Here is a 26,953-nt window from a genome sequence, read left to right as displayed (position 1 = left end):
TCTTTACATCGGTCTGTTTTCAGACCAACTTTGCTTTATGGGAGCGAAAGCTGGGTGGACTCAGGATATCTTATTCATAAGTTAGAAGTAACAGACATGAAAGTAGCAAGAATGATTGCTGGTACAAACAGGTGGGAACAATGGCAGGAGGGAACTCGGAATGAGGAGATACAGGCTAATTTAGGAATGAACTCGATGGATGAAGCTGTACGCATAAACCGGCTTCGGTGGTGGGGTCATGTGAGGCGAATGGAGGAGGATAGGTTACCTAGGAGAATAATTGACTCTGTTATGGAGGGTAAGAGAAGTAGAGGGAGACCAAGACGACAATGGTTAGACTCTGTTTCTAACGATTTAAAGATAAGAGGTATAGAACTAAATGAGGCCACAACACTAGTTGCAAATTGAGGATTGTGGCGACATTTAGTAAATTCTCAGAGGCTTGCAGACTGAACGCTGAAAGGCATAACAGTCTATAATGATAATGTATGTATGTATGTATGTATGTATGTATGTATGTATGTATGTATGTATGTATGTATGTATGTATTTAATTTACTGACTAGCTTAGAGTCACCCAACCGGTGGCTCAACGAATTTCATGTAGATATCCCCTCCCACACCTGGGACTTGGGGCATCCAGACCCCGGGGCAAGCTCTATTGATACATATCAGACAACATAAAAGAAGGGTGAAAGAAAAGAAGAAAAGTACAGGAGTTTACCTGGAGCTAGAAATATTAGGGGAATAAATTCTAATCAGTGACCTAAACTAAAACCTACCTAACTTATCATACTAAACCCATTACACTAAAGGAGACAAATGCTTAAAGAGGATACCTAATGTATTTATACACAATAATTACAATTCCTATTACTAAATCACTCAAATAACTAATGATTAGGGTACAGAGATAACTAATATGCACTGGCCAGCATCTAAAATCTTATAAATAGCTTACAACTAAATCTACATGGTCACGAAAAATGGAATTTACCCATCCCTATACAACTTACGGTACCTTTAGCTGTGAGAGATGTACTCTGCTGATCCTTTTCCTTTTGGGATCACTCACTAATAATGACACCAGGGTAAGGAACTTTAAGATGGTGCAGGGACCTCGAAATCTGGGGGCCAACTTACTGATAACATAGTCCGCAGCACTACTGATGGGATGCGTTTTAATGAACACCTGGTCACCCACAGACAGATTGTGCGGTCTTTGCCCGTGATTGTAGTCACGCTGAACTTTAGCGTAATAAACTTTCAAGTTTTTTCGCACCCGGTGCCAATTAGAGTGGATATTTTCTGGGCTGGCGTTGTCAGGCAGGAGATCATTAATGGACCACAGATTTGAGAGCAGAGAATTTGTGGAGTAAAGGCTAGCATAATGAAGCAGGAGTTTGCTTATGACTCTCATGGACAGCAGTGTTGAAAGCAAATGACAACCAATTTAGTGATGAATCCCACTTAGAGTGGTCAGCAGAGTGATAAGCAATGAGAGCAGATCGAAGATTACGATTCACTCTTTCAGCATAATTTGGCCTCGGATAATACGGGGTAATGTTTACATGAGAGATGGATAGGTCAAAACAGAAATTATGGAACTGTACAGAGGTAAAAGCTCTTGCATTATCACTCACCAAAAATTGACAGGGTCCAAATGAATCAAAGATCTGTTTCAAGCACGAGATGGTAGTGTTAGCATTAGCCATACGAGTTGGGAGCAGCCAAGTAAAATGCGAAAATGCATCAACACACGCAAGTATGAAGCGATGGCCAGTCCGTGACCTTGGGAAAGGACCGATGTAGTCTATGAACAATCTCTCCATGGGATGAGAAGCTTGCTCGGATAACAACAGTCCTAAGTGAGTATTAGGAACGGGTTTACTGATGTTGGAAGTTTTACGAGATTTAACGAGGGTGCATATTTCACCATCCATGAATTTCCAGGTGAAGTGTTCACGGATTTTCTCTCTAGTTTTGAAAACGCCAAGATGACCTCCCCCCCCCCTCCACCAGGATTTATGAAAATACTTGAAGAGAGCTGGAACTAGGTTAGCTCTGGGACGACAATTTTGGGGTCTCTGCGACCTCGAGCAGGACAACACAAGATACTATTCTTGAGGACATACAGCTTAACGTTCACCAGATTTAATCCTGTTAATAATAGCTTTTAATTCAGCATCGTCTTCCTGATGTTTAGTTATATCTTTGAAAAGGAAGGGAGAGTCAGTGAGAACTACATTCACAAAGGCCGAAACTTGCTCAGGAGAGGGATCTGCAGGCTCTGATTGAGGATCAGGACTGCCTGGATAGAACATCCTACTGAGGCCATCTGCCACAATGTTTTAGTCCCACGAATGTGACAAGTTTCAAATAGGAAGGCTGAGATGTGTACTGCCTAACGTGCAAGACGACCGGTCCTTCTTGGGTTGGCCAGCACTCGACTCAACGCCTGATTATCAGTTTCAAGATCGAAAGGGAGATGTTCAAGGTACATTCTGAACCGTTCTAAGGAAAAGACAACAGCTAAGGCTTCCAATTTATAAACGGAATAGTTTCTCTCAGCAGGATTCAGAGCACGAGAAGCATAAGAAATGGGACGACGCCCCTCTTCGAATTTCTGAAGGAGAACACCAGATATACCTGTGGGAGAGGCATCAGTCTGAAGGATGAAACGTTTAGAAAAGTCTGTACAGGAGCATTACATAAGGTGGATTTCAGGTCGCAAAAGGCTTTATGTTGGGCATCACCCCACACAAATTTAGCATCCTTTCTTCTCAAGGCATTTAATGGAGCTGCTCTTTCAGCAAAATTAGGGATGAATTTATGGAAGAAATTAACCATGCCAATAAATCTGGCTACCGCTTTGACATCTTTAGGCGTGGGAAAATTTTGGATGGCGGCAGTACGAGACTGATCAATAGACACCCTTCTTCGACACAATATGCCCTAAGAAGGACATTTGGGGTTGTATGAAAGTAACTTTACTAGCCTTAAGGATTAGACCTGTTTTACGCAGTCTTTCAAGGACTTCATTAAGATGGACAAGGTGTTCTTCAAATGTTTCACTGAAAATTACCAAATCATCCAGGTAATTGTACACAAACTTGAATTAAACCTGAATTTAATGTCTGACAAAACATTATCCAGTAACCGAGTAAGTACAGCAGCGCCTGTACTTAATAGGAATGGGACATGTTCAAATTCATAGAGGTTCCAATCAGTAGCAAAAGCAGTGAGGTGCTTGGATTCCTCTGCAAATGGTATCTGGTAATATGCCTGATTCAAGTCAAAGGTGGTAAAATTTTTGTCATTAGCAAACCAAGAATAAGAAGAGTACAAATCAGGAATTGGAACGGATTGAAGGACCACTTTCCGCTTCAACATCCGATAGTCAATGACAGGACGATAACCACCCTGTGGTTTAGGGACAAGAAATGTGGGAGAAGAATAAGCCAATTTAGAAGGACGTATCACTCCGTCAGCGAGCATTTGGTCAATAATAGCCTTAAGGGCTTTAATTTTGGGAGGCAACAGCCAATACGGAGGAGAGCGAACAGGTATGTTATCAGTGACTTCAATTTTGTAGTCCAAAACATTAGTTACACCTAACTTGTCAGTAAAGACATCAGGAAATTTATTGCAGAGATTCCTAAGTTGTTTGGCCTGATCATCAGGCAAATGATCAAAATCGAAAGCTTCAGGAACAGCATTAACATGACAAGGCAGAATAGGGGAGCGATCACACAGCTTAAAGGTTCTTGCGGAGAATTTAAAATGGAATCTGTTGAACTCCAGGTCCAAAATCATGCCAGTTTTGGCAATAAAATTTGCACCCAAAATAGGACAAGATAAATCTTTTGCCCCTAGCACTGGCATTTTCCATGTGAAATCACGGACTCTTATCTTGACATCTAGGGATCCTACAATATTCAGTGACTAGAATTAGCATTATGGCAGGTTAGACACTGATTCTAATGGAGGTAACTTGCAAACACTTTTCATTGAGTTATACCAGTTCTCACTCATCAGTGTGATGCTACTTCCAGAATCTACCAATGCACAGACAGGTTCATTGTTTACCTGCAAGCATAGGTAAGGCAATTTGCAAGGAGGGATAGCAGAAATGCCACAAGATTGCAGGAAATTGACACTAGGTTCAGACTGGGACCAATCATCAGCTTCAGAATTAGGTATATCATCCTTTAACGTACAGCTATGACAAACAAAACATGAAGCCACACATTGAGGTTACCATCAGAATTGGCGGTTAGTCATCTAGAATTACTATTGCCTGGAGGTCCAGAGCCTGAAAATTATGTGGGCACTGTTTAGAGAAGTGCCTGTTGGACCCACAGTATCAGCAAGAAGTATTGGTGGTCGAGACTCTACCCACAGCCAGTCTTGACGTGCCTAAGGGCCCAATCTAAGGACAATTCCTCTGGAAATGTCCAGTGGAACCACAATTAAAGCATGCACGAGGATTACGTGACCTTGAAGAAAGTGAAGAAGCGGTTTTGGTATCCTGAGGAGAAGGGATGCTCATAGGAGGGGGAGCTAATGCAATGCGTTGCTGGGCGGCCAGACCTTCAACAATGCTGGCAACCATTTGAGACTTGGAATAGTTCTAGCATAGAGCTTAATGTCCTGAATATATTCAGATAACGACTTGTTCAAATGCTGCTCTAATGAAGACAAGGCACGAGAAGAAATGAAAAATTCAAGTACATGTGCATGAAAGTGATCTACAGTTCATCTTTCCAAAATGACTCTTAACGATATGCTCAGAAAGAGCTCCAGATACATGTGGATATAGGATTTGAAACTCGTGATCGTTACTGAGGTTCTACAAAATAGCCTGATCCTTAAATATTAAAAATCAAAAGGAAGAAATAATCTCTTCAATAGAGTTAGTCGAAAATTTAGAGACTCCCTTAAATATAGTAGTCAGCGGGTGAGGTAAGTTGGAGAAAATTTGGGGGAAAGTGGGTGTAGGAGGTACTTGGGAAGGACTAGAGTGGTCCTGAGGAGGTACAGCGGCACAGTAACCTTGATTTGAGCGCCCTTGCAAAAAGGATAGGGTACTGAAGGTGAGGTTAGGACCACCGTTAGACTGCAGTGTGACAGGCGCAGATATTCTCATCTGCAAAACATTCTCGCAAATTTGAGATACCATTGGCGCATTAACCACTTGTATAGGGGTTATACAACCTAAAAGGGCACTTGATACAGGTGGCACTAGGACAGGGGGATGGTTTTGCACCATTGCAGAAGAACCAGGTTGTGTAGCAACAGAAGGCGGACGCTGAGCCATGGTAGAATTACCAGGTGCCACAGGAAAATTAGTAGAGATACTGACATGCGAGGAAGATACATTACATGGATCACTTACAGGTTCCATAGCTTTTGACAACAAAGCAGAAGAAGATCGCAGGTGAAGATTACACACATCCGACTCCTGACTAACACTAGCACTAGTGACCACAGTACACGCTTTAGAAGCTACAGATATGGGACCAGAGTTAACACTTTCACACGATTCAGAAGGGTTAGACACTTGAACCTCAGAACTTGCATTAGGCAACTCATTCCCTTCAAGAAAGCCTATGATTTTGTCAAATATCCTTGAAAATTGTACTAATAAGGATTCACACTTCTGCCGCTCATCTGTTGGCAATTTAAGAGACAACAAATCCCTAATCCAGTCTAGGTAATGTTGCACCTGCGCTTTAACCCATGCTAATTGGGCATGCGAGGGCTCAGAAGAACAGACAAGAATGGCATTAAATTCTGCCAATTTATCTTTAACCACCACCAAAGACTCGCGCACTTCGTTCTGCATTTAACACAGGGAAGGTTGCCGGCAAATTAAGGGACTGTTTCAACAGGCTCTTGTCATCTCTGATATTCCCTGTGGAATTCAATTTAACCGAGCTCGATAGCTGCAGATTCACAATTAAGTATTTATTTTCCACCTAGTCGATACAATGATTGCTTAAGGCAATTTTTAATGGTCAAAAGTGGTACATGTTTCGTATATTATCAACATCTTCAGCCACATAACACTGTTTAGATGAAAAATGTATAAAATTGACAAAGTAATGCTTTAGAGGAAGTGTCCTTAAAATTAACATAAGATTGACAAGATTAAAACAAACAAATAACTCAAGAGAAAATATATAAATTATTTCTACAATAGAAAGCAGTCGTCAAGGGAACACTTGTACAATATTCCATAGAGAAATTGTCCTAATAAATATTCTTTTCTTAATAATTCATGAAAAAAGATCAATTTATAAATTAAAAATTATACAATTTATAAGTAATTATCGAAATGAAGAAATCCTGATATCACAGTGCGGCTCTTATTATTATTTTTTTTTTTTTTTTTTTTTTTTTTTTTGCTAGGGGCTTTACGTCGCACTGACACAGATAGGTCTTATGGCGACGATGGGATAGGAAAGGCCTAGGAGTTGGAAGGAAGCGGCCGTGGCCTTAATTAAGGTACAGCCCCAGCATTTGCCTGGTGTGAAAATGGGAAACCACGGAAAACCATCTTCAGGGCTGCCGATAGTGGGATTCGAACCTACTATCTCCCGGATGCAAGCTCACAGCCGCGCGCCTCTACGCACACGGCCAACTCGCCCGGTGCTCTTATTATTAATGTAGATGAAGATATAACTAATTCCTAGTTGTCAAATCTTATTAAGCCTGCTTTCCTTTGGAACAGTAACTCCTGTCATTCTTTCACAGTTTTGCGCCGGGTGTAATATTGATGATGCGTTCTTCCTTGCTCTTGCACCTGAGGAGGTGGAGGAGTGGGGGATATAGGTGTGTCAAGAACTTCCTTGCTGTCACCTATAGCTTCAACTGAGGAGGAATAAGTTGTAGGGCTATCTGTAGGAGGAGAAATTCCAATTCTTTTTTCGTGATCCTTCTCAAGCATTTTCAAATATACTAGAATTTGATAATATAATGGATTCTTATATTCTACAGCCTCATTAAGGTTATCATTTTTCTTTACAAGTTGGTCTAGATGAATGTACAGGTCTTCATATGTGTTCATTAAGCTGCCCTTTTTTAACTTTTTTATGATGGTCAGGTCTTGTTCTATGTTGGTAAATTTATGACCAGAATCCAGTATTCGGGAGATAGTAGGTTCGAACTCCACTGTCGGCAGCCCTGAGGATGGTTTTCTGTGGTTTCCCATTTTCACACCAGGCAAATGCTGGGGCTGTACCTTAATTAAGGCCACGGCCGCTTCCTTCCCACTCCTAGCCCTTTCCTGTCCCATCGTCGCCATAAGACCTATCTGTGTCAGTGCAACGTAAAGCAACTTGCAAAAAAGGAAGAAAAAAAAATTCAATTTATGAATATGAAGTTCATAAATTAATTCTAACTTTCTCACATGGAAAGGGTTAGGAACAGCACAAGCCATCCTGGCAGGCAGAAACCAAATTTCAAGGCGATTTACGAATTTTAGACACTAAGCTATTTTAGGTTAGTTACGACGATCACCGTTCTATTTCTTTTGTCCGCAATCAATCACTTGCTCGGGTACCAATATGTAACCAGTTTTCAGTGGTTACCCAATACATAGCAAGGAAAAAGGAAAAATTAAATTACACGGCACTTTAACATCCAAAGCACCAAACCCAACCTCAGATAAACTGCGTCAAGTCTAAACAAATGAACATCAGGTTGGGCAACGTGACGAATATAATAAAGGATGTGGAATGGACATGGAAACCCTACCAGGGGCATTTGGGATACGTAGGTTGCAGGTTTCTAGAAAAATCAATGGTGATCCCATGTTCTGTGATATTATATTCCAAAATAAAACATTACAAAATAACACTCGACATCAACAAGACTAAATGTAATTTACCAAGGACAGTTCCTTTCAGTCAAGAGGCTAAGATACAGAGATACGTCAATGTAATACAACTTCCATAATACAACAATTAAAGGTAATAAGAAACACATATTAGTAATACAACATTAAGTGAAAGCTAACAGCACTTTCAGACAATCGTGCCACATAACGGAAACAACGGGAAAGCAGAAATACTTAAACTTGACGCAGAGACAAGTTCAAAATGCTCCCACACCAAAAACACTCCTGATGCGGGGCAGAGGAAAGCTAGCGTGCATCAAGTAATACAGAGTTACTGGAGGCAAACCCCGAGGGAAATATTAATCTACTAATTACACGGTTTACCATGTTAAAGGAAAAGGGGGAATGTCTCCAAAATTAAACAGGGAGGCCCAGCTGAAAAGCCAAGGCATTTGAGTAATAAAGTGGTGAATCTGGGCGAGTAGGGGTAAACTCCTATGTGAAGGTACAAGCAAACATTAAATATAAATTAAGGTGAAAATGAAACCAACAGTGCTTACCCCAAGGCAGCCCATCCTGGGAGGGAGGATGGCCGACATGCGTATGATCGCTGGACAGACAAGAAACGAAAAGACCACAAAATATTGTCACGCTCTCTTAAGAAGGCAAGGCTGGCCATGGTGCGATCACCGAATAACCAATCAGCCCACAGAAGTTTCCCTCTTGTCACCCAGATCCACCAGTCAAAACCCCTTGCCAAGACGCGATGTTTTCACAATATTCCAGAACATTACCTAACCCTAATCACGAACTTTCCATCTTCCAAAATTAGTAAAACCATGCTTCTAGAATTGACAGGGGCAGACACACTCTGTTCCGAAAGTCTGCGTCACGAAACTTTCCAGAATATTACAAAATATCACTCAACAATATTATTATAATTTACAGTTTAGTAATTACATTTTCAAATTTAGATAGATGAAAGTAATGCAAATAAAATTTACTACAATAATATTTTACACCATATAGTAAACTTTTCTATGAAAGAGACATATTCCACAGATCTCAGTTATATTAATTTACTTTATTTTTCAATTAATACATTTAGGAAAATATAAATATTTTAAAATGTGAACAGTGGTTGGTTGGATCATGTTCTGAAAACTCGAGAATTTGTTTTTCTGTATCTGACACCATCTTTTCCTTCTTGTTCCTTGTCTTTTGCTCAGTCACTGTATTTGACATTCTTTACTGTTAATAAATTTGATTGGACTTCATTTCAACAGTTGGGCATTTTAGCTCTAATTTACTTGAGATTCAGATTTTTATCAGTTTCAAAGATGTAGTTTTTATTTAAGGATCTGATAAATAAGTTTAGTTTTATTTATTTTATGAAATACTTCCTCTCATGCAGAGGCAGCCTTACAACAAAGTATACTTTTACATTATTTTTTAGAAAATAAATAGATAAACTTGAGAAATTTAAAAGGTAACTGAATTCCTTCCACTTACTTTCATTGATCTGTCTCAGCTTTATCCTTGCCTTTGACATAATGAAAGTGACAGAAGTATGAGTGATGCTAGTAATTCCATTCCTTATGCAGCCAGTTCCTGCTATGAATGGTGTGAAAATGTTGCTCATAGGCTCGGTTAGTGCATGCATTTCAGTGGGTTTGGCAGACTAATATGTAATAGCAACTTCTGGCTTGGTAAGGAAAGCAACAGCAAACTAACTCACTCCTCATTTCCCTAGTATGCCTCTGCAGAGATGCCTAGGCCATCTATGACAGCTGATGGCAGAGCTGTTGAGGATCCAACCAGCCTTCAGGCTGCGGACCATGCATGCATGCATACATACATACGTACATACACTCCATCTTACAAAGTTGATGGTTCATTTTCCTCATTAGGTTCTTTTTCTTCTGCTTTCATACTACTGTTGCTTGTTTTAGATTAATTTTGATATCTGATTGGAAGGAGAAAATTCTCATGCAAATTTGAGAGTTGCACCATACTGTCATATTATTGAGCATTGTATTTGAATGTTTTATTCATAACACTTGGGTTATAAAACAAAGGCTTTGGTTTCCTTTCTTCTCTGCTTTCTTCAGCACTTGAGTTTCTACTTCACTTTCTGCTGTAAGTTATACTGTAATAATTCAATATAAATGCTGCCAGATTAATTTGAGTAGTGATCTGGCTGTATTTACAAAGGAGTTATTTCAGCTTTAACACATTTTATTTTTCCTTTCATATCTTTATTTCTTTTTACACAATTTATGTGATGTGACTTTGTTCCATCAGAATAAATGTGAAGTAAACTCATTTGCTGGCCCTATGTCTCTCCAAACTCAGGGAGCAGTGCTATGGCCATTGTTGCAGAGTTCTTACCAGAAGTAAAGGAGTTTGTGGGAGTTGGGTCCACGCGACCTCGCTTCCGGAAACGTGACAAAGTGCTCTTTTATGGACGGAAAATGCTTCGAAAGGTAAGTTTATTTAATTTTAATTACATATTTTAATTGAAAACAGAATATGGCAATATATTATGTATTCAAATTGAATAAATGTTTGTGGGTTATCTTTACATAGTACTTGTAGAGTATAATAAAATTTAATATTAAACACAATGTGTACATATGTTTTTAAAAATATAGAAATTCACTCTCAGTACAAGATTTCATCTTTTGCGTAATGAGAAAGAGGAAGTATTTTTTGTGTGGAGTCAAACAGGTGGTATAGTGAACAATGTGAACCACAGAATTCACAAACACATTCATTGGATACCTGGTTAAAACCTTTGTTATTACAAATACGATGATGAAAGCTGTGAATTGCTTCTCTCATGTAAATATGATGTAGCTCAAAATTGGCTGCTTTCCAGTCATCATTGTTCATGGCGGTAGTATTAAAGAATGTACACTAACTCTTATTGTGAGAATTAAGTGAAATAATTAAAACCTACTTAGGTCGCTGTTGTCATCTAGGTAATTTATTGTTTGATCTGGTGGTGCAAAACTGAATTCCCTTCTCGATAACATGTGATTTTTCAAATGAAAACCACAACCTGAGATTGACTGGGATTCGAACCTCAGCTGTATAGGTGGAAAGCCAGTAGCTAAGCCACTGAGCTAATTATGCCCCCCCCCCAAACCCCAGTTTGTTAAAATAATGGTGTCAGTAAATTGGATATATCATCATCATTGTACAGTTCCAGTTTACCGAGTACTGTTAATGAGCCTCTTCCACTTCTTCCTGTCCGTATAAAACTTGTCATGGTGATCATCATCCATTGTCCATCCTCTGGTAACCAGATCAAACTTGATCATGTCCATCCATCGGGTTTTAGGTCTTCCTGCAGGTTTTTCCCCTCCACCTGTCTTTCCAAATTTATTCTGGCTATTCTTGTAGGCTCCATCCTCATCACATGCTCGTACCACTGTAGTCTGGATATGCCGATTCGGTCTAATAGGATTGTCTTTATTCCGGCTTCTTTTCTCACCTCATTTCTTAACTTGTCCATCTTGGTCTTTGGATTGGATATAAAGGAGTTTCAGAGAATAGGCATTAAAATCTAAAATGGAGGTCTACAATTAATTTTTCAGTGAATTTGAAATATTTCCAAATCTGTATTCTGGAAATGTTATAGTAGTAGAAGATTTCAAGAATCGCTGGCTTGATCACCTTTGAAAAGACATGCGCTGTGTTCATCTTGTTCCAGACAATGTTGTTAATAGTACCAAGTGAAGACTGACTTGCAAAACAGTGGACCTTGCTCCATTGCAGGACAAACGCTATGATGATGAAGATGAGTGTAAAATTACAATATTTTATTGATTGAAAACCTACAACCTGTTTACCAGTCTTTGACTGGGTCGGGGATGTAATGAATGAAGCATATGTAGGCTATTAGTACGAAGGGGTCGCCACTCCCAAAGTGATTTATTAATGACTGATAGATGCTATGAAATGTTAATGGAGAGTGTTGCTGGAATGAAAGATAACAGGGAAACTCGGAGTAGCCAGAGAAAAATCTGTCCCGCCTCGGCTTTGTCCAGCACAAATCTCACATGGAGTGACCGGGATTTGAACCATGGTATCCTGCGGTGAGAAGCAGACGTGCTGCCGTCAAGCCACGGAGGCTCCATTCTATTGATTACCAATAGATATTTGAATTTAATTCATGGTAGAACATTCTACATTGCTCTTGCCAATTTCATTGCTCTTTATAATCTTGAATCTTGGAATGAAATTTAAAATACATATGGGAAAACATTTAATCTAATTTTATCCAATGTTAACGAGATTAACAACATATCAAAAGGAGAGGGCATATAAGTCTCTGCAAAGATCCCAACTAGAGTATAGTTCCAGTGTATGGGACCCTCACCAGGATTACTTGATTCAACAACTGGAAAAATTTCATAATGTTCCGTATTGAACTGTATCACAATTAAATTGAAACAAGAAATAAAGTGGTTCAACCTATTAAATAGAAATGTAAATTTTACATTCGTATTTGATTAAAAGCGGTACCAGTTTTGACCACTATTCTGGGTCATCATCCGCCGATTAAATAAAAATATAAAACAATGCATACGAAAACAATAAGTAAAGGATAAGTCTTTCACTAAAAGCAGTTCAAGAAGCACTAAAACACTATTGGGATTAGCACTGTGTGATACAAGATCCTAAAATCCAGAAGAAGTGGAAAATCGGTCATTTAAATGAAGCAAGGTGCAAGTTCTTGAAGAGCAGCATAACATACATAATGTCTGACACTGTGCTTCAAAATGTTTATGAAAATTGGTGAATAGTTCAGTGAACAAGTCTGCACAAGGCTGATACAATTTAAAAAAACCAAATTATTTTTGGCAATGAGACTTTTACTGTTTCCAAGAAAGATCCAACACAACTACTTCAAAAACAATGAACACAAACATTAAAGAATGTGGCTTTTCTCTTTACGGAACAAGGGAAGTAACAATTAATTAATATGAACCCGGGACTTCCAACAGCTAAAGCGCTTCCAAAGATCCACAAGGCCAGGGTCCCCATTCGACCCATAATAAATTACAGACCCAGTCCTCTTTATAAAATGGTGTAGTTTATTCTGAAATTCCTTAGACAACATCACAAATTCACAGCTAACAAGTCAATCAGGAATACTATAGAATTGGTTAATATTAAGCGACTTTAAATTACAGCCATATCATACAATACATTCGTTTGACATTGCTAATATGTTTCTAAGCATAAAAACTAGTAAGCTACTACCAATCATCAATAAAAATTTAAAGACTCACAGTCACCTAAGCAAACTGGAAATACAAGATTGTATGGACATATTGAAGTTACTAAAAAAAAAAAAAAAAAAAAAAATATTTTGTCTTCGACAAAGTAATTGATAAGCAAGACGGGTTTGCAATGGGGTCTCTGGCCTTGGGGATTCTAGCTGAAATTTATTTGGAATTTTTAGAGGACACTGTAATAGATAACGGAAACAAATTCAATAATATACATTATTGGTCTAGGTACGTAGTTGATACGTTCGTAGTGGTGGATGAGCGGATAACAGACGCGACTGCTACCCTGGGAAAACTCAATAGTATAGACCCACATATTAAGTTCACATTGGAATCGGAAAAGAATGGCACAATTAACTTTTAGATTTAATAATCAATAAACTTCCTTCATCTTTTACGTTTACATTTTTAGAAAGCCCACACAGACAGATGTTACCATAAGACAGGATTCGGTACACCCACAAGCCCAGAAAAGAGCTACATACATTAGTCTAGTAGATCGCGCCTTTAGGATCCCAATGTCAAATCTGATTTGAACAAGAAATTGAACACCATCCACTCAATATCTTATGCTAACGGCTGTGAAAGAGCTTTCATCGAACGTATAATCAATAAGATTAGACATCGCCCGCAAACCACGCTATATAAAGACAAACTTAGTTATAATTCTCACTCAACTTTCACATTTAATAATAACATAAGGTCACTAACATTTTTAATAAGAATAAAGTTAAGGTGTCCTTTTGTATTGATAATAGGAGTACTGAGGTGTTACATAATTCAACCTCTATAAACAAATCCAATCCTTATCTCAAGTCGGGAGTATATAGGTTTCAGTGTAACAACTGTGGCTGCACCTATCTCGGGCAAACGGGGCGCAACTTCAAGACAAGATGTGCTGAACATGTTAATGCCGTGAGGTATAATAGATTCCCCGCAGTAGGACAACATGTTCATGAACTGAAACACAATTTCACAAGTATAGAGCAAGACATTCAGATACTAGAAACTTTAAGTTGGCCGTGCGGTATGGGGCGCGTGGCCGTGAGCTTGCATCCGGGAAATAGTGGGTTCGAATCACATTATCGGCAGCCCTGAAGATGGTTTTCCATTGTTTCCCATTTTCAGGCCAAGCAAATGCTGGGGCTGTACCTTAATTAAGGCCATGGCCGCTTCCTTCCAACTTCTAGACCTTTCCTATCCCATACAATACAATTTTTTATGTCGAGGAATAAGTCCCTTTTTAGGGTACTCAAATTTGAAAAAGATCTTTGTAGAGGCAGATAATGTATAATAAACTCGCAATTTCAAAAGTCTATTAAGCAGTAACACATTATTACACAAAAATACGCCCAACCATCATTTCTTTTATCGTTATTCATTGTCATTCCGTGAGACAGCTGGAAATGGGTTTTACTTTACGAAGATGTCTAGCCTCCGTAACCTCTGAATGGTGTATGTCTTCTATGTTTGAAATACCGTGAAGATCATCAACATTACTGTCCATTCTTTCAATGTGTGTTCAATGTTATATGGATAAGTCGAATATTTTACCACGATTATATTACTGTAAATACCATGAAAATAAACTGCTCACTCATTTCTTTTTCTGCTACTCGCCGCTGTACAGCGCTTGTACAAGGGTTCTGGTCTGTATAAGCAATTCAATGAATAACTATAACAAATGTATACACAGGAGGCTTATATGCAGTTTATTAGTAACGAATTTCACATAAACTGTGTATAAACCTTGTATAAATGTTATACACCGTTTATTAGTAAGACTGATATATTATTGAGTAGGGCCTTACAACTTTCCACTTAGATTTATTATTAGCATTTTTATTATTCACAGGGTCCACATTTGAACTGGGAAACGTAGTTCCTGTTTATATCTTAAGGATCATGTTACATGGTTTCCACCTCAAAGGCCTTTAGACATAGAAGAATATTGTCAAACTCAAATCTTATTCAGCTGTTTTTATTCACGTTTATTTTAAGAAGGCTCCACGTGAGAAACGCAGTTTAAGAAAAGAAGATGTAGTTGGACAGGTCATTTACTCTGGCATTTATCATGGTGCACCACACTGCTTGAAGGGAAACTGGAAGGAAAGACTAGAAGAGGACGATCTAGAGCAGGGTTCCTCGATGGCATTAAAGGGCGACGTCCATATCAACTAATCAAGCAGCTGGCTCAGGATAGAAGGTCGTTGGACAAGGACAGTCATGCTACCCACCAACCATCAGGTTGAGGAGAATGAGAGAGAGAGAGAGAGAGAGAGAGAGAGAGAGAGAGAGAGAGAGAGAGAGAGAGGAGCACTTAATCCAATACATTTGAGTTAATTTCTTCTTTTTCTTCTCCCAGAACTTTCTCATCCTCTCTGACCTGGAAGCCCTTTGTGTGTCCGATATAGTATATTGTTTCCGTTCAACTGTTTTTAGTTTGAGACTTAAGCTTTTGTTCTTCAAAATCCTCTTCTCTTTTCTGTCTTTGATTTGTTGCAGAGTTATACCCAATTCTTCCAAATCATCCTGAACTTCTTTGAACCAATTATTATTGATTTTAAGAAGTATAAGTAATATAATTGAATTACTGTACAAAATGTTTTAAAATACAAGCTATTTTATTATTGTAGTTTGCAAACCAAATATTTTGAACTCAGTACTGTATGTCTACAAGGACGTGAATCATCCTGATAATTGTTACTCAATATCCAGTATATTTGACTTGCAAATGCATCAAAACTAGTCCTGAATAAATTTAGAATGTTGTAATTATATCTAGACAACATTATTATTGTATTGAATAGGTGGACATTGTAATCTCAGTTCTATACAGACAAAAAAATTAAATTTCTTCCATCCATCCATTATCTAAAGGCTAAGCCTTGTCTCTGCAGCTACATCCCACGGTCTTCACCAGTCCTTTTCATCATGACATGGGAAGCAAAACCCACCTGAGTGATTATGTTCCTATGGTATGAGTGACGTGGTCTTCCTCTGAACTTCTTCCCAAGGACTTTTCCTTCGAAGACATTCTGGAGAAAGGTGTCATGTCGTAGGACGTCAACTAATTGATATAGATGTTGATTCCCGTAGGGAACCTGAATGTCCAATAACGGACCATTTATATTGGTTAACTAATTGTGTCTTAAATGCTGAAACTATTAACAAGACCTGAGGAAGGGTCAAATAGTTTTTGAATTCCATTAAGCCTACATGTTTTGTTAAACACTCGGCCTGTATTAAAGGAGGCGGAGATAACTCTGGCACCTTGTTACTGCTTTTGCCGCTCAAACGTTAGACTCCAACTCTCATGGTCCCAAGTTTAGCAAGAAAACTATACCAAAGATGATTGATCACATTCAATATAATTGCTAGAGTGCATAAATATTGATATCGGAAAATAATAACGCACGCTTAATCACTCATAATAACTGATGCATCAGTGATAGGGGTATCGCTGTGACCGAAGGATAATGCATATTTTAATATAGGAACTAGCTGATGTACCCGTGCTTCGCTATGGGATTCTCAGAAAGACTGACTTTGTGCTTTTCCTAACTGAAATCAACATAATGTCATTACAAAAACGTTATTGAATGTAGTGATTAAAAGCAATGCTATCATATAAAATACTCGATCAAATGGAAAGCCGCACGTTTTATCGCTTTTAACGAACAGTGCTGCGGTTAGATTGCGGTGCCAGTCTAATAGTCCAAAGTTCCAGAGCTGGAATGACCAGGCCGCAGATTGCCATGAACACTCATCTGCCATTATTCCGCTAAATATGCACACTGTTCATTCCAATCGGTGCCTCAGAGTAGGGATTGAATAGCCCGAATGCTATGATTATCCAGTGTGTTACGTACCAGTAGTATCAGAAAATTTATAAACCAGGGGAATGGCATGCCAAAGAAGAAAGTTGTCTAACTCCCCAGCTACTTCCCATCAATATTCAGGCAGGCTGTTACACTCTGTACGACTGGGCGAGTTGACCGTGTGGTTAGCGGTGCGCAGCTGTGAGCTTGCATCTGAGAGATAGTGGATTCGAACCCCATTGTCGGCAGCGCTGAAGATGGTATCCCGTGGTTTCCCACTTTCATACCAATCAAATGCTGGGCCTGTACCTTAATTAAGGCCTAAGGCACTCTTAGCCCTTTCCTATCCCATCGTCGCCATAAAACCTATCTATGTCAGTGCGACGTAAATCAAATAAAAAGTACTCTGTACGCAGCAGTAGTCCTATCTGCCGGAGATGAGGGGCAACAGAAGCCACAAAGCACATCACGACAAACAATGGTCAATGTAATGTTATTGTTGGTCAATGTTAGGAGCTTTCTATATTGTAGGCCTTCACATTTAGTTTTCTTTCGACTCTGTGATTTGTAAAATATTTTATACCGTAAACTGTAGTTTCTTATTCTACAACTTACGTAGCGATTTTCATTAAATACTGTTTACCCATTTTCTCGTTACTCGGCGCTGATATGGACTCAGTAACAAAAATCCAAATTCATGAATATGTTTGTGATCATAGCCAGTACGGTAACAATATATAAGACATGAATAATAGGAAATTTAATACTATATAACCTTAGTTGTGTAGTATTCATCAATTACACCTCTAATAAGAAATATTTGAGAATTACATTTTAGGCCTTCCCCTAAACTACCATTTCACTCAGCGTGAATAAAATAATTTACATCCTAGACTATATTTCCTGACTTTGCATACCGATTTTCATCAAGATAGGACTACCAATAACAACAGTATTTGAGAATTAAATTTTAGGCCTTCCCCTAAACTACTATTTTTCTCAGCGTGAATACAATTATTGATAGCCTAGATTGTAGCAACTTATTCCCCAACTTTGCATACGCATTTTCTTTAAAATACGACCACTAATAACATAGTTGAGAATTCAATTTTAGGCCTTCCCCTAAACTACCATTTCACTCAGCGTGAGTAAAATTATTTATAGCCTAGATTGTAGAGGCTCATCCCCCGACTTCACATACCGATGTTCATTAGACCACTAATAACATAAATAGTTGAGACTTCAATTTTAGGCCTTCCCCTAAACTACAATTTCACTCAGCGTGAGTAAAATGATCTATAGCCTAGATTATAGAGGCTCATCCCCCGATTTCACATACCGATTTTCATTAAATTCTCTTCAACCGTTTTCTCGTGATGCGTGTACATACATACATACATACAGACAGACAGAAATTACGGAAAAGTAAAAAGTGCATTTTCTTGTTACTATGGACATGACCGATACAGAAATACCATTATTTTCAAATTCTGAGCAATGTACAGACAAAACTCTTATTTTATATATATATAGATTTTCATGGGACAAAAAAAAAAAAAAAAAAAATAGGTACAGTGAGATTCTTGCTGTATGCTATACTTGTTATAGCAAATTTAATAAATACACAAACAGTTCAAAGAGTAAATTGGTTAAAAATCTGTCTTTTAATATCTCTACTAAAAAAAGTGATGCAAGAAGCATATCATCATGAGTCATGTAACTCATTGCTGAGCATCGTTACCCCATTTGACTTCACACACTATTCTTGATTAAGCGGCGCCAACTTTCACGGTATTCAGCTTCTCTTAAAGCCTGCTGAAGAGCCAGACTGGTGGTACACAGAACTTGATCAATCCACCTACTCGATGTCCTTCCTTGTGGTCTTCTGCCAACAACTTTGCCTTCCATGGTACACTTCTCCAGATTTTCACTATCCTGTCTCACAATATGCCCGAAGAATTGGATTATTCTCCTTATGACACAATAAGAGGGGCTTTCAGAAATATTCAGTTCTTAAATAATAGATGCATTAGTTCTTCTTTCCATCCAAGGTACACGGAGCACCTTCTCCAACACCACATCTGAAAGGCGTCAATACAGTACTTATCTCTTGCCTTGAGGGTCCTGGTCTCGGAACCATAAAGGAAGACAGAGAACACAAGAGAATCAACTAGTCTAATCTTTGTACTGTTTGTTATTGCTCTTCTCTGCCATATTTTTGTCAGTTTGCTCATGGCAACACGCCCTAACGTGATACGTCTCCTAATCTCTTGGTCAGATCTTCCGGTATCGCAGATGGTAGATCCAAGGTATATAAAGTCATTTACCATTTCCAGTTCCCTTAATCGACCTGTCAGCTGGATGTGTGCTGCTCTATCAGTTAACATTAGTTTGGACTTGCTCAGATTGATCTCTAGCCCATATTCTAAACTTGCATCTTTTACCCTTGCTAGTAGTTCTGCAAGTTCATGTTCACCGCTGGCAAGGAGAGTGGTGTCATCAGCAAAGCGCAGGTTACTGATTTTTCGTTCACTAATTGATATGCCTCCAGTCCAGTCATTGAGGGCTTTATTCATCACATATTCAACATAGATGCTATACGGAATAGGTGATAATATGCAGCCTTGACGGACACCCTGCGAAATACTGAAAAATTCTGAAATGTCACCATCTACCTTTACAGTTACAATGTTGTGTCCATACAGACTTTTCAGTAATGATACTAGATGTTGTGGAATGCCAGATTCACTAAGAACCTTCCATAGTTTATTCCAGACAACACAATGAAAAGTTTTCTTGTAGTCAACAAAGCATATTAGCACAGGAACACAGAGCTCACAAGATTTTTCAATTATTTGCCTCATATTAAAAATCTCTTCCCGTGTTCCTTTTCCTGCAACAAATCCTGTTTGCTCAATGGATATGTGAGGCATTATGTAAGACTTGAGGCGCTGGTTTATGATATACAATAAAATCTTACTTGCATGAGATATCAGAGCAATTGTACGATAGTTGGAACATTTCCTGACTGACCCTTTCTTGTGCAAGGGGATTAAGATAGAGCTTGTCCAATCTTTTGGTCATACTCTCATCATCCATATCCTATTACACAATGAGTGCATCACATACAAGTCTTCTTCGCCCATTTCTTTAAGCATCTCTCCAGAAATACCATTGAGTCGAGGGGATTTGTTTCTTTTCAAATTGTTAATGGCATTCTTGATTTTGCTTTGTAGAATGGAAGGTTCCAATGAAGAAGGCCCTCCTGGTTGCTGGACTGCTACATCATTTTTTCCAGAGTACAGCTTTTCACTTGTTTCCACCTCTCTAGCGCTTCTTTTCCATCTCCAATTAGGCGTCCATTCTCGTCTTCTATAACCCTATAATATCATTCTATAACCCATGTGGTTTAAATTGACAAGTAATGCTATTGATTTTGTTAGAGAGATCCTTTGTTTGATTTTGGTTCTGGTTTTGTTCTATTTCCTCGCAAACGCTGTGGATGAACTGTGATTTATCATTCCTACAATTATGCTGTATCTCTCTACACAGGATCATGTACCTATTTTCATCCAGAATGGATTGGATACCATGTTTCTTCAGACTACTTCTTTCTTCAATCAGTTCCAGAGTCTTGTTTGATATCCAGGGATGTTTTGCACTTGGTGTCCTCCTAGCTGGCTCTGGGAGAGATGAGGAGACAATCTCTTTCATTCTGTCCCACGTCTGACAAGGTGATTCTTTTTCCTTTAGTAGCAAATTTGGGAGCTTTGGCCGTACAAGTTGCCTGAAGCGTGTAAGAGATTCCTGGTTAGCGAGTCTAAACTGTCTTGCTCTTGTCTTCTTGGTGACTTTTAGTTTTAGCCGTATTTTCATGGACAACAGATTGTGCTCACTGCCACATTCTGCTCCAGGAAAGGTCTTGCAATCTAGAACAGATGTTTTCCAATGTTGTCTCACCAAGATGAAATCAATCTGATTCCTGACTCTATCACCAGGCGATATCCAAGTGTACAGACGCCTTGGGTGATGCTGGAAGAGGGTGTTGCAAACTACCATGTCATTGCCAACACAAAACTCCAGTGGCTGCTTTCCTCATTCTTTCCTTTTGCCTAGGCCATAACAACCAATAACAGATCTGATTTCAGTGTCTCCTATAGTGTCCCCAATCTTAGCATTGAAGTCACCTTGGATTATTACTATTTCCCTATTTGCAAACATAGAACTCTTCTATTTCAGCATCTGATGCTGCAGCTGTGAGAGCATAGACCTGGATAATATTAATCCTGCAATGGGAAGCATTCAGTTTGATGGTAATGATTCTATCACTGATGGGTTCATAGCCTAGGACAGTGTTGTTCAGTTTTTCAAGAACAACAATTGCAACACCATTTCGACTCATATCTTTGTTTCCCGAAAAGTATACAGTATTCCTTCCATGAGTTACAAAATATCCATGTCCTTTCCAATGAGGCTCACTAAGGCCCACATCATGTGAACTCATTTCTCTTTCTATTATTGCAAGTTTTCCTGGATGTAGGGCACCACAGGCATTCCATGTTGTAATCCTTTTAATGATTCTCAAAGAGAATTTACTTTGTCGGATTAAAGTAGGAGCTTCTCTTAATCCTGTCTCCCCCAGAGATCTGACTGGGAGACTTACTCCGGAACATTTGGAATTAAGCAAAGCCATCCTGGGGTTGTCGAGGGAAGAGTACAGTGGTGGTTTCCTGTTGCCTTCCACTACCCCAAATCCATTTGCTCACCGACCCAGTTTCCCGCTGGGGTTGGTTACCCAGCCTTCCACTGGATTCCTCGGCTTAACAGGGGCACTGCGAGTAGGTTGGAAATTGGAGGATTGAGGTGAGAGAGGCTAAGAGGACTCTCATGTTGAGTTCATATATTCGCATCACACCCCCATTTTGCCAGAGTCTCAAGATGATAGTAGAGACTCTCCCTAGGCTACTTCCCAGGGCCCAAGAAGCATATAAAACATTACAATTTATCATTCTTCAATTCAAAAGAATTCTTTTGAATTGAATGACGCTAATATATTATTTATATTGCTCAGTTTCCTGGTTAGGAAAACTTGAGTAAGTCTATTTAATACTGACGCCTTATCAGTCACACGTATGTAAACTTGAAAGGGTTCAAAATAAGTTCATACGTTGTGTCCAGCTCCATGGCTAAATGGTTAGCGTGCTTGCCTTTGGTTGCAGGGGTCCCAGGTTCGATTCCTGGCAGGGTCTGGAAGTTTAACCTTAATTGGTTAATTTCGCCGGCACGGGGGCTGGGTGTATGTGTCGTCTTCATCATCATTTCATCCTCATCACGACGCGCAGGCCGCCTACGGAAGTCAAATCAAAAGACCTGCACCTGGTGAGCCGAACTTGTCCTCGGACAATCCCGGCACTAAAAGCCATACGCCATTTCATTTTTCATACGTTGTATTTTAAAAAAAAAACCATCCATCATCATCATCATCATCATCATCATGATGTCATTTCTCTCATCCTACTCCTGCTGGGTTGGATTGTTTATGGTACCTTCCTATTTTCCTCTATCCAATCACCATTGTTCTTCCTTAACTGTGTGCCAATCCAGTTTCTTCTAATTCTACTATTCTTTATCATTTTCAACCACCTTAGTCTGGGTCTCCCTCTTGCCCTCCTTCCCTCTATCTGGGTCTCCATCATCTGCTTCAATAGCCTTCCTTCTTACATCCTGTAAACGTATCCAAGCCATATGAGTTTGTCTCCAGTCTGTTGTAAAGCCTTCCCACTCTTTATTTCCTCTCTGACATTTTCATTTCTTACTCTGTCCTTTCTTGTCTTTCCTATCTTACTACTTAAAAAGTTTGTTTCACTGGCCTGGATTTTATTTCTTGTCTTTTTGTCAGTGTCCAGGTCTCTACTGCATATGTCACTATTGAGCAATAATAGATCTTATACATCATCTCTTTACACTTAATTGGTACTTCCTCCACACCAGGTTTCATACTCTGGTAGAATACATTTCCTTCTTGAATCCTTTTACTGATCTCCATGTCCAGCCATGCATCCTGCATCAGTTTGCTTCCCAAGTACTTGAAGCTCTCTACAGTTTCAAGGTTTTGTCCCGTAATTTTTATAATTCCTTTCCCTTCCCTTTCTCCTCTAGTCAACACCAATGTCCTACTCTTTTCTACTCCGATTTTCATTCCATATCTCAGTATCTCACTCAGTATGTTGAGTTGCCCTTGTACTTCCTCTCTGTTTTCTCCGCACACCACAGAATTATCTTGGTAAACAGCATTACCTTTGGATCCCTCTCTCTATATTTTTCCTTTGTCTCCTTCACAATTTGTTCATAATCATTATGAATAACAATGATGACAGCACACTTCCTTGTTGTACTCCAATTTCATTCCTAAACCACTCTGTTCTCACCACATATGTCTGGACATTGCTGCAACAATTTTTGTATATTGTTTGCACATATCATTTGTTCCTGAAATCCTTTCTGTTGCATTAATTTCCATACGTTTGCTCTAGGGATGCTATCATAAGCTTTATCTAAATTAAGGAATGTAATCATATCTTTAGCTGCCTCTGTGGATCAGTGGTGAAGTGTCGGCCTCTGAATCCCAAGATAGCGGGTTCAAACCCGGCAGAGATAGTCGGATTTTTGAAGGCTGGAAAAAATTCAGTTTGACACTCCATGTCGTACAATGTCAGCTTGTAAAAGATCTGTGATGACACATTTGGTGTTTACCCAATAAAATTAATTAAATCTCAGCCATGTACAGTTTACTCGGTCTGCCATCTAGTGGGCCTAGAGTAAAACAGAACGTCGAAATTGACAAGCAGACAGCCAGATGGCGTCAAATTGAAATGTCTGCACACGTTAGCTGAGGCCATATGGTTATTATTACCATCTCTCTTCCTTATTCCCAATGTTTTTCAATTTACTGCCTCATACTGAAGATAGTCTAGTATTGATCTTCCATTTTGAAAGCCTTACTGCTTTTCCTGCAATTGTCCTTCCAGCTTTCTTCTCGTTCTTATTCTAGTACTCTTTCAAATAGTTTTGCTTCCCAAGATATGAGCGTGATTCCTCGATAATGATCACATATCTTCTGTCACCTATTTTAGGTATTATTACTCCTTTACTCCAGTCATTTGGTACAGAATTTCCTTTTCAGATCTAAATATCCTATACAACCATTGTAGACAAATGCTCCTGCTGTTTTTATCATTTTTATTCACACTTCATTATCAATTCCTGTTGATTTTACCACTTTCATTCCTTTGACAGCAGTTTTCCACCTCTTCCATTGTGATTTAACTCCCGGGTTCTGTCTCCTTACACTGTAGCTCTGTCTTCTTGTCTTCATCCCTTCTCACATTCAGGAGTTCATCAAAGTAATCCTCCTATCTTTTCCTTATCCCCTCTATTATCTCTTTCAGCTGCATTGTTTAGTTTCTTCAAAGTCCTTATAGCATCCTTTTACGACTATGCACATCCTCTTCCAACTTTCATGTTAATCCTTCCCAGCTTTTCTTCACTTACTACTTTCTTACACCTTCTTTTAATTTCCTGATACTTTCTTCTACTTTCTTCCATGTTATCATTATTCCGTACTTACCATGCTTTCTTATTTTTCACTGCTTCCTTTACCCTCTCATTCCACCATGGGTTCTCTTAATCTTTCACTCTTTCAGTTATTCTGCCTCATGCACTCTCTGTACAGCTTATAAATGCCTTCTTGAACACATCCTATTCCACTTCCACACTCTCCACGTCAGCTCTGGGTAAGTTTTGTTACAGTTCATATTGGAACTTATTCTACACGAATGTACAGTTGCCGATTTGGCAGGTGTATTAGAGATTACAAAACACCAAGCTACCTAGCTGCGCAGCGCTCTCACTCTAGCGGAGGGGGAATTGGATTCAATTGTTTTAATCAACGGTCTGTGACACTGCGTCACTAATGGAGGGTTAAACTGTTAAGTTTTCGAGATACAGATATACTCAGTTTAAAATTTCATCCTCCTTTTCACCCCCTTAGTGATGGAATATCCAGATATCCTTCCTTAGTGAGCACCTACACTGTAATGTAAATGTATCCCCAAAATTTCATTTCTTTATGTCCAGTAGTTTCAGCTCGGCGATGACGAGTCAGTCAGTTAGGACATGTTATTTTATATATATGTAGATTGTTAAAGATTTTCTTTAGTAACTATGACATTGCACATTTCAATAATTAATTTGCATGGTATTTTTATATTTGTAAAAATGATTTTTTTTAAATTGTCATTGTTTGTTTTATACGTTTTGTAGAAGTTTATTTGTATATGTGTGTTTTACTTTTTCTATTTGTATGTGTAAATTTGATTATAAGTCTGTTGAAATTGGAGCAATGCTCTATTACAGACAATAAATAAGTGAATAATTAAATAAATAAAGTAATTCATTGCTCTAGAAGAAATGCAGTTTTTACTGTGAGAATTGAATATTTTTACTCTAAGATGTTGTTTACAGTATTACACATCATTCAAGAGAAGTGCTCTAGGATTAGTATGTAGGTGTTAATTTCTTTTACACCAGGTGAGCTGGCCGTGCGGTTAGGGGCGCGCAGCTGTGAGCTTGCATCCAGGTGATAGTGGGTTTGAACCCCCACTGTCGGCAGCCCTGAAGATGGTTTTCTGTGGTTTCCCATTTTCACACCAGGCAAATGCTGGGGCTGTACCTTAATTAAGGCCATGGCCGCTTCCTTCCCATTCCTAGTCCTTTCCTATCCCATTGTCGCCATAAGACCTATCTGTGTCGGTGCAACGTAAAGCAAAATTTACATTCAGAATTGTTAGGTATTGGGATCCACCTGTTCAATACAAGAAATAGTGATAATTATAAAGTTATTATAAAGTCATTTTGAATGTAAATCTTGATTCAAAAACATATCAGATGTAAGGCTTTTCAGGCGTTTGCTCTATTAACCAGCGTTTCATCTTAGGTCTGACACTAGACTCGTCAGAGTGGGATGTGTCAGACCCTACCCACTGATGTTGGGTGTATGCAGGTGAGCTCATCAGAAGCCTTATATGAGGCACAGTCTGATAACTGCATACGGGAGATAATATCTCCACAATGGAATTATTGGCCGCCTAGCAATTCTGAATGGAAAATTCTAAATTCCCATAGAGGGAATTAGATATTTTTCACCAATAGAGCATGTCAAAAACATATCAGGTGTAAGGCTTTTCAGGCGTTTGCTCTATTAACCATGGGAATTTAGAATTTTCCATTCGGAATTGCTAGGCGAGCAATAATTCCATTGTAGAGATATTATCTCCCGTATGCAGTTATCAGACTGTGCCTCATATAAGGCTTCTGATAAGCTCACCTGCATACACCCAGCATCAGTGGGTAGGGTCTGACACATCCCACTCTGACGAGTCTAGTGTCAGACCTAAGACGAAACGCTGGTTAATAGAGCAAACGCCTGAAAAGCCTTACATCTGATATGTTTTTGACATGCTCTGTTGGTGAAAAATATCTAATTCCCTCTATGGGAATTTAGAATTTTCCATCTCGATTCAATACGGAACCTAAAAATGAAATTTTTGACACTAGGTAAAGCAAAAAAATAAAAAAATAAAAAAGAACCCCACTGTCGGCAGCCCTGAAGATGGTTTTCCGTGGTTTCCCATTTTCACACCAGACAAATACCAAGGCTGTACCTTAATTAAGGCCACAGCTGCTTCCTTCCCACTCCTGGCCTTTTTGTATCGCATCGTCACCGTAAGATCTATCTGTGTCGGTGTGACGTAAAGCCGCTTATAAAAAAAAAAAATTTGATAATTTAAGTATGAACTTTCAGACATGTGTGTCTTTGTTCAACTTTTTAACACAAAAGTTGTGTTATACAGGGTCTCCCATATAAACTAAGATGAAATACACTGTGTTTGTAGTCTGCGCTACGGCAGTTGCCTCAGCCGAACTTA

General features: G+C 38.9%; 1 protein-coding gene across 4 annotated transcripts in view; it reads left to right on the top strand.

Moving 5' to 3' along the window:
- Window positions 1–26,953, top strand: part of sws (patatin like phospholipase domain containing sws) — an 874,342-nt gene that overhangs the window by 48,136 nt on the left and 799,253 nt on the right. For 3 of the 4 annotated variants that reach the window (XM_067138235.2, XM_067138234.2, XM_067138237.2), the window contains exon 3: window positions 10,199–10,329. In XM_067138235.2, coding sequence (XP_066994336.1) covers window positions 10,199–10,329 — 131 coding nt within the window. The remainder of the gene's footprint in view (window positions 1–10,198; window positions 10,330–26,953) is intronic. The other variant, XM_067138236.2, reaches the window with a different exon arrangement.

This window comes from Anabrus simplex, chromosome 1 (assembly GCF_040414725.1).
Source record: "Anabrus simplex isolate iqAnaSimp1 chromosome 1, ASM4041472v1, whole genome shotgun sequence".
Taxonomy (NCBI): Eukaryota; Metazoa; Arthropoda; class Insecta; order Orthoptera; family Tettigoniidae; genus Anabrus; species Anabrus simplex.
This window is presented reverse-complemented; position numbering and strand designations above follow the sequence as displayed.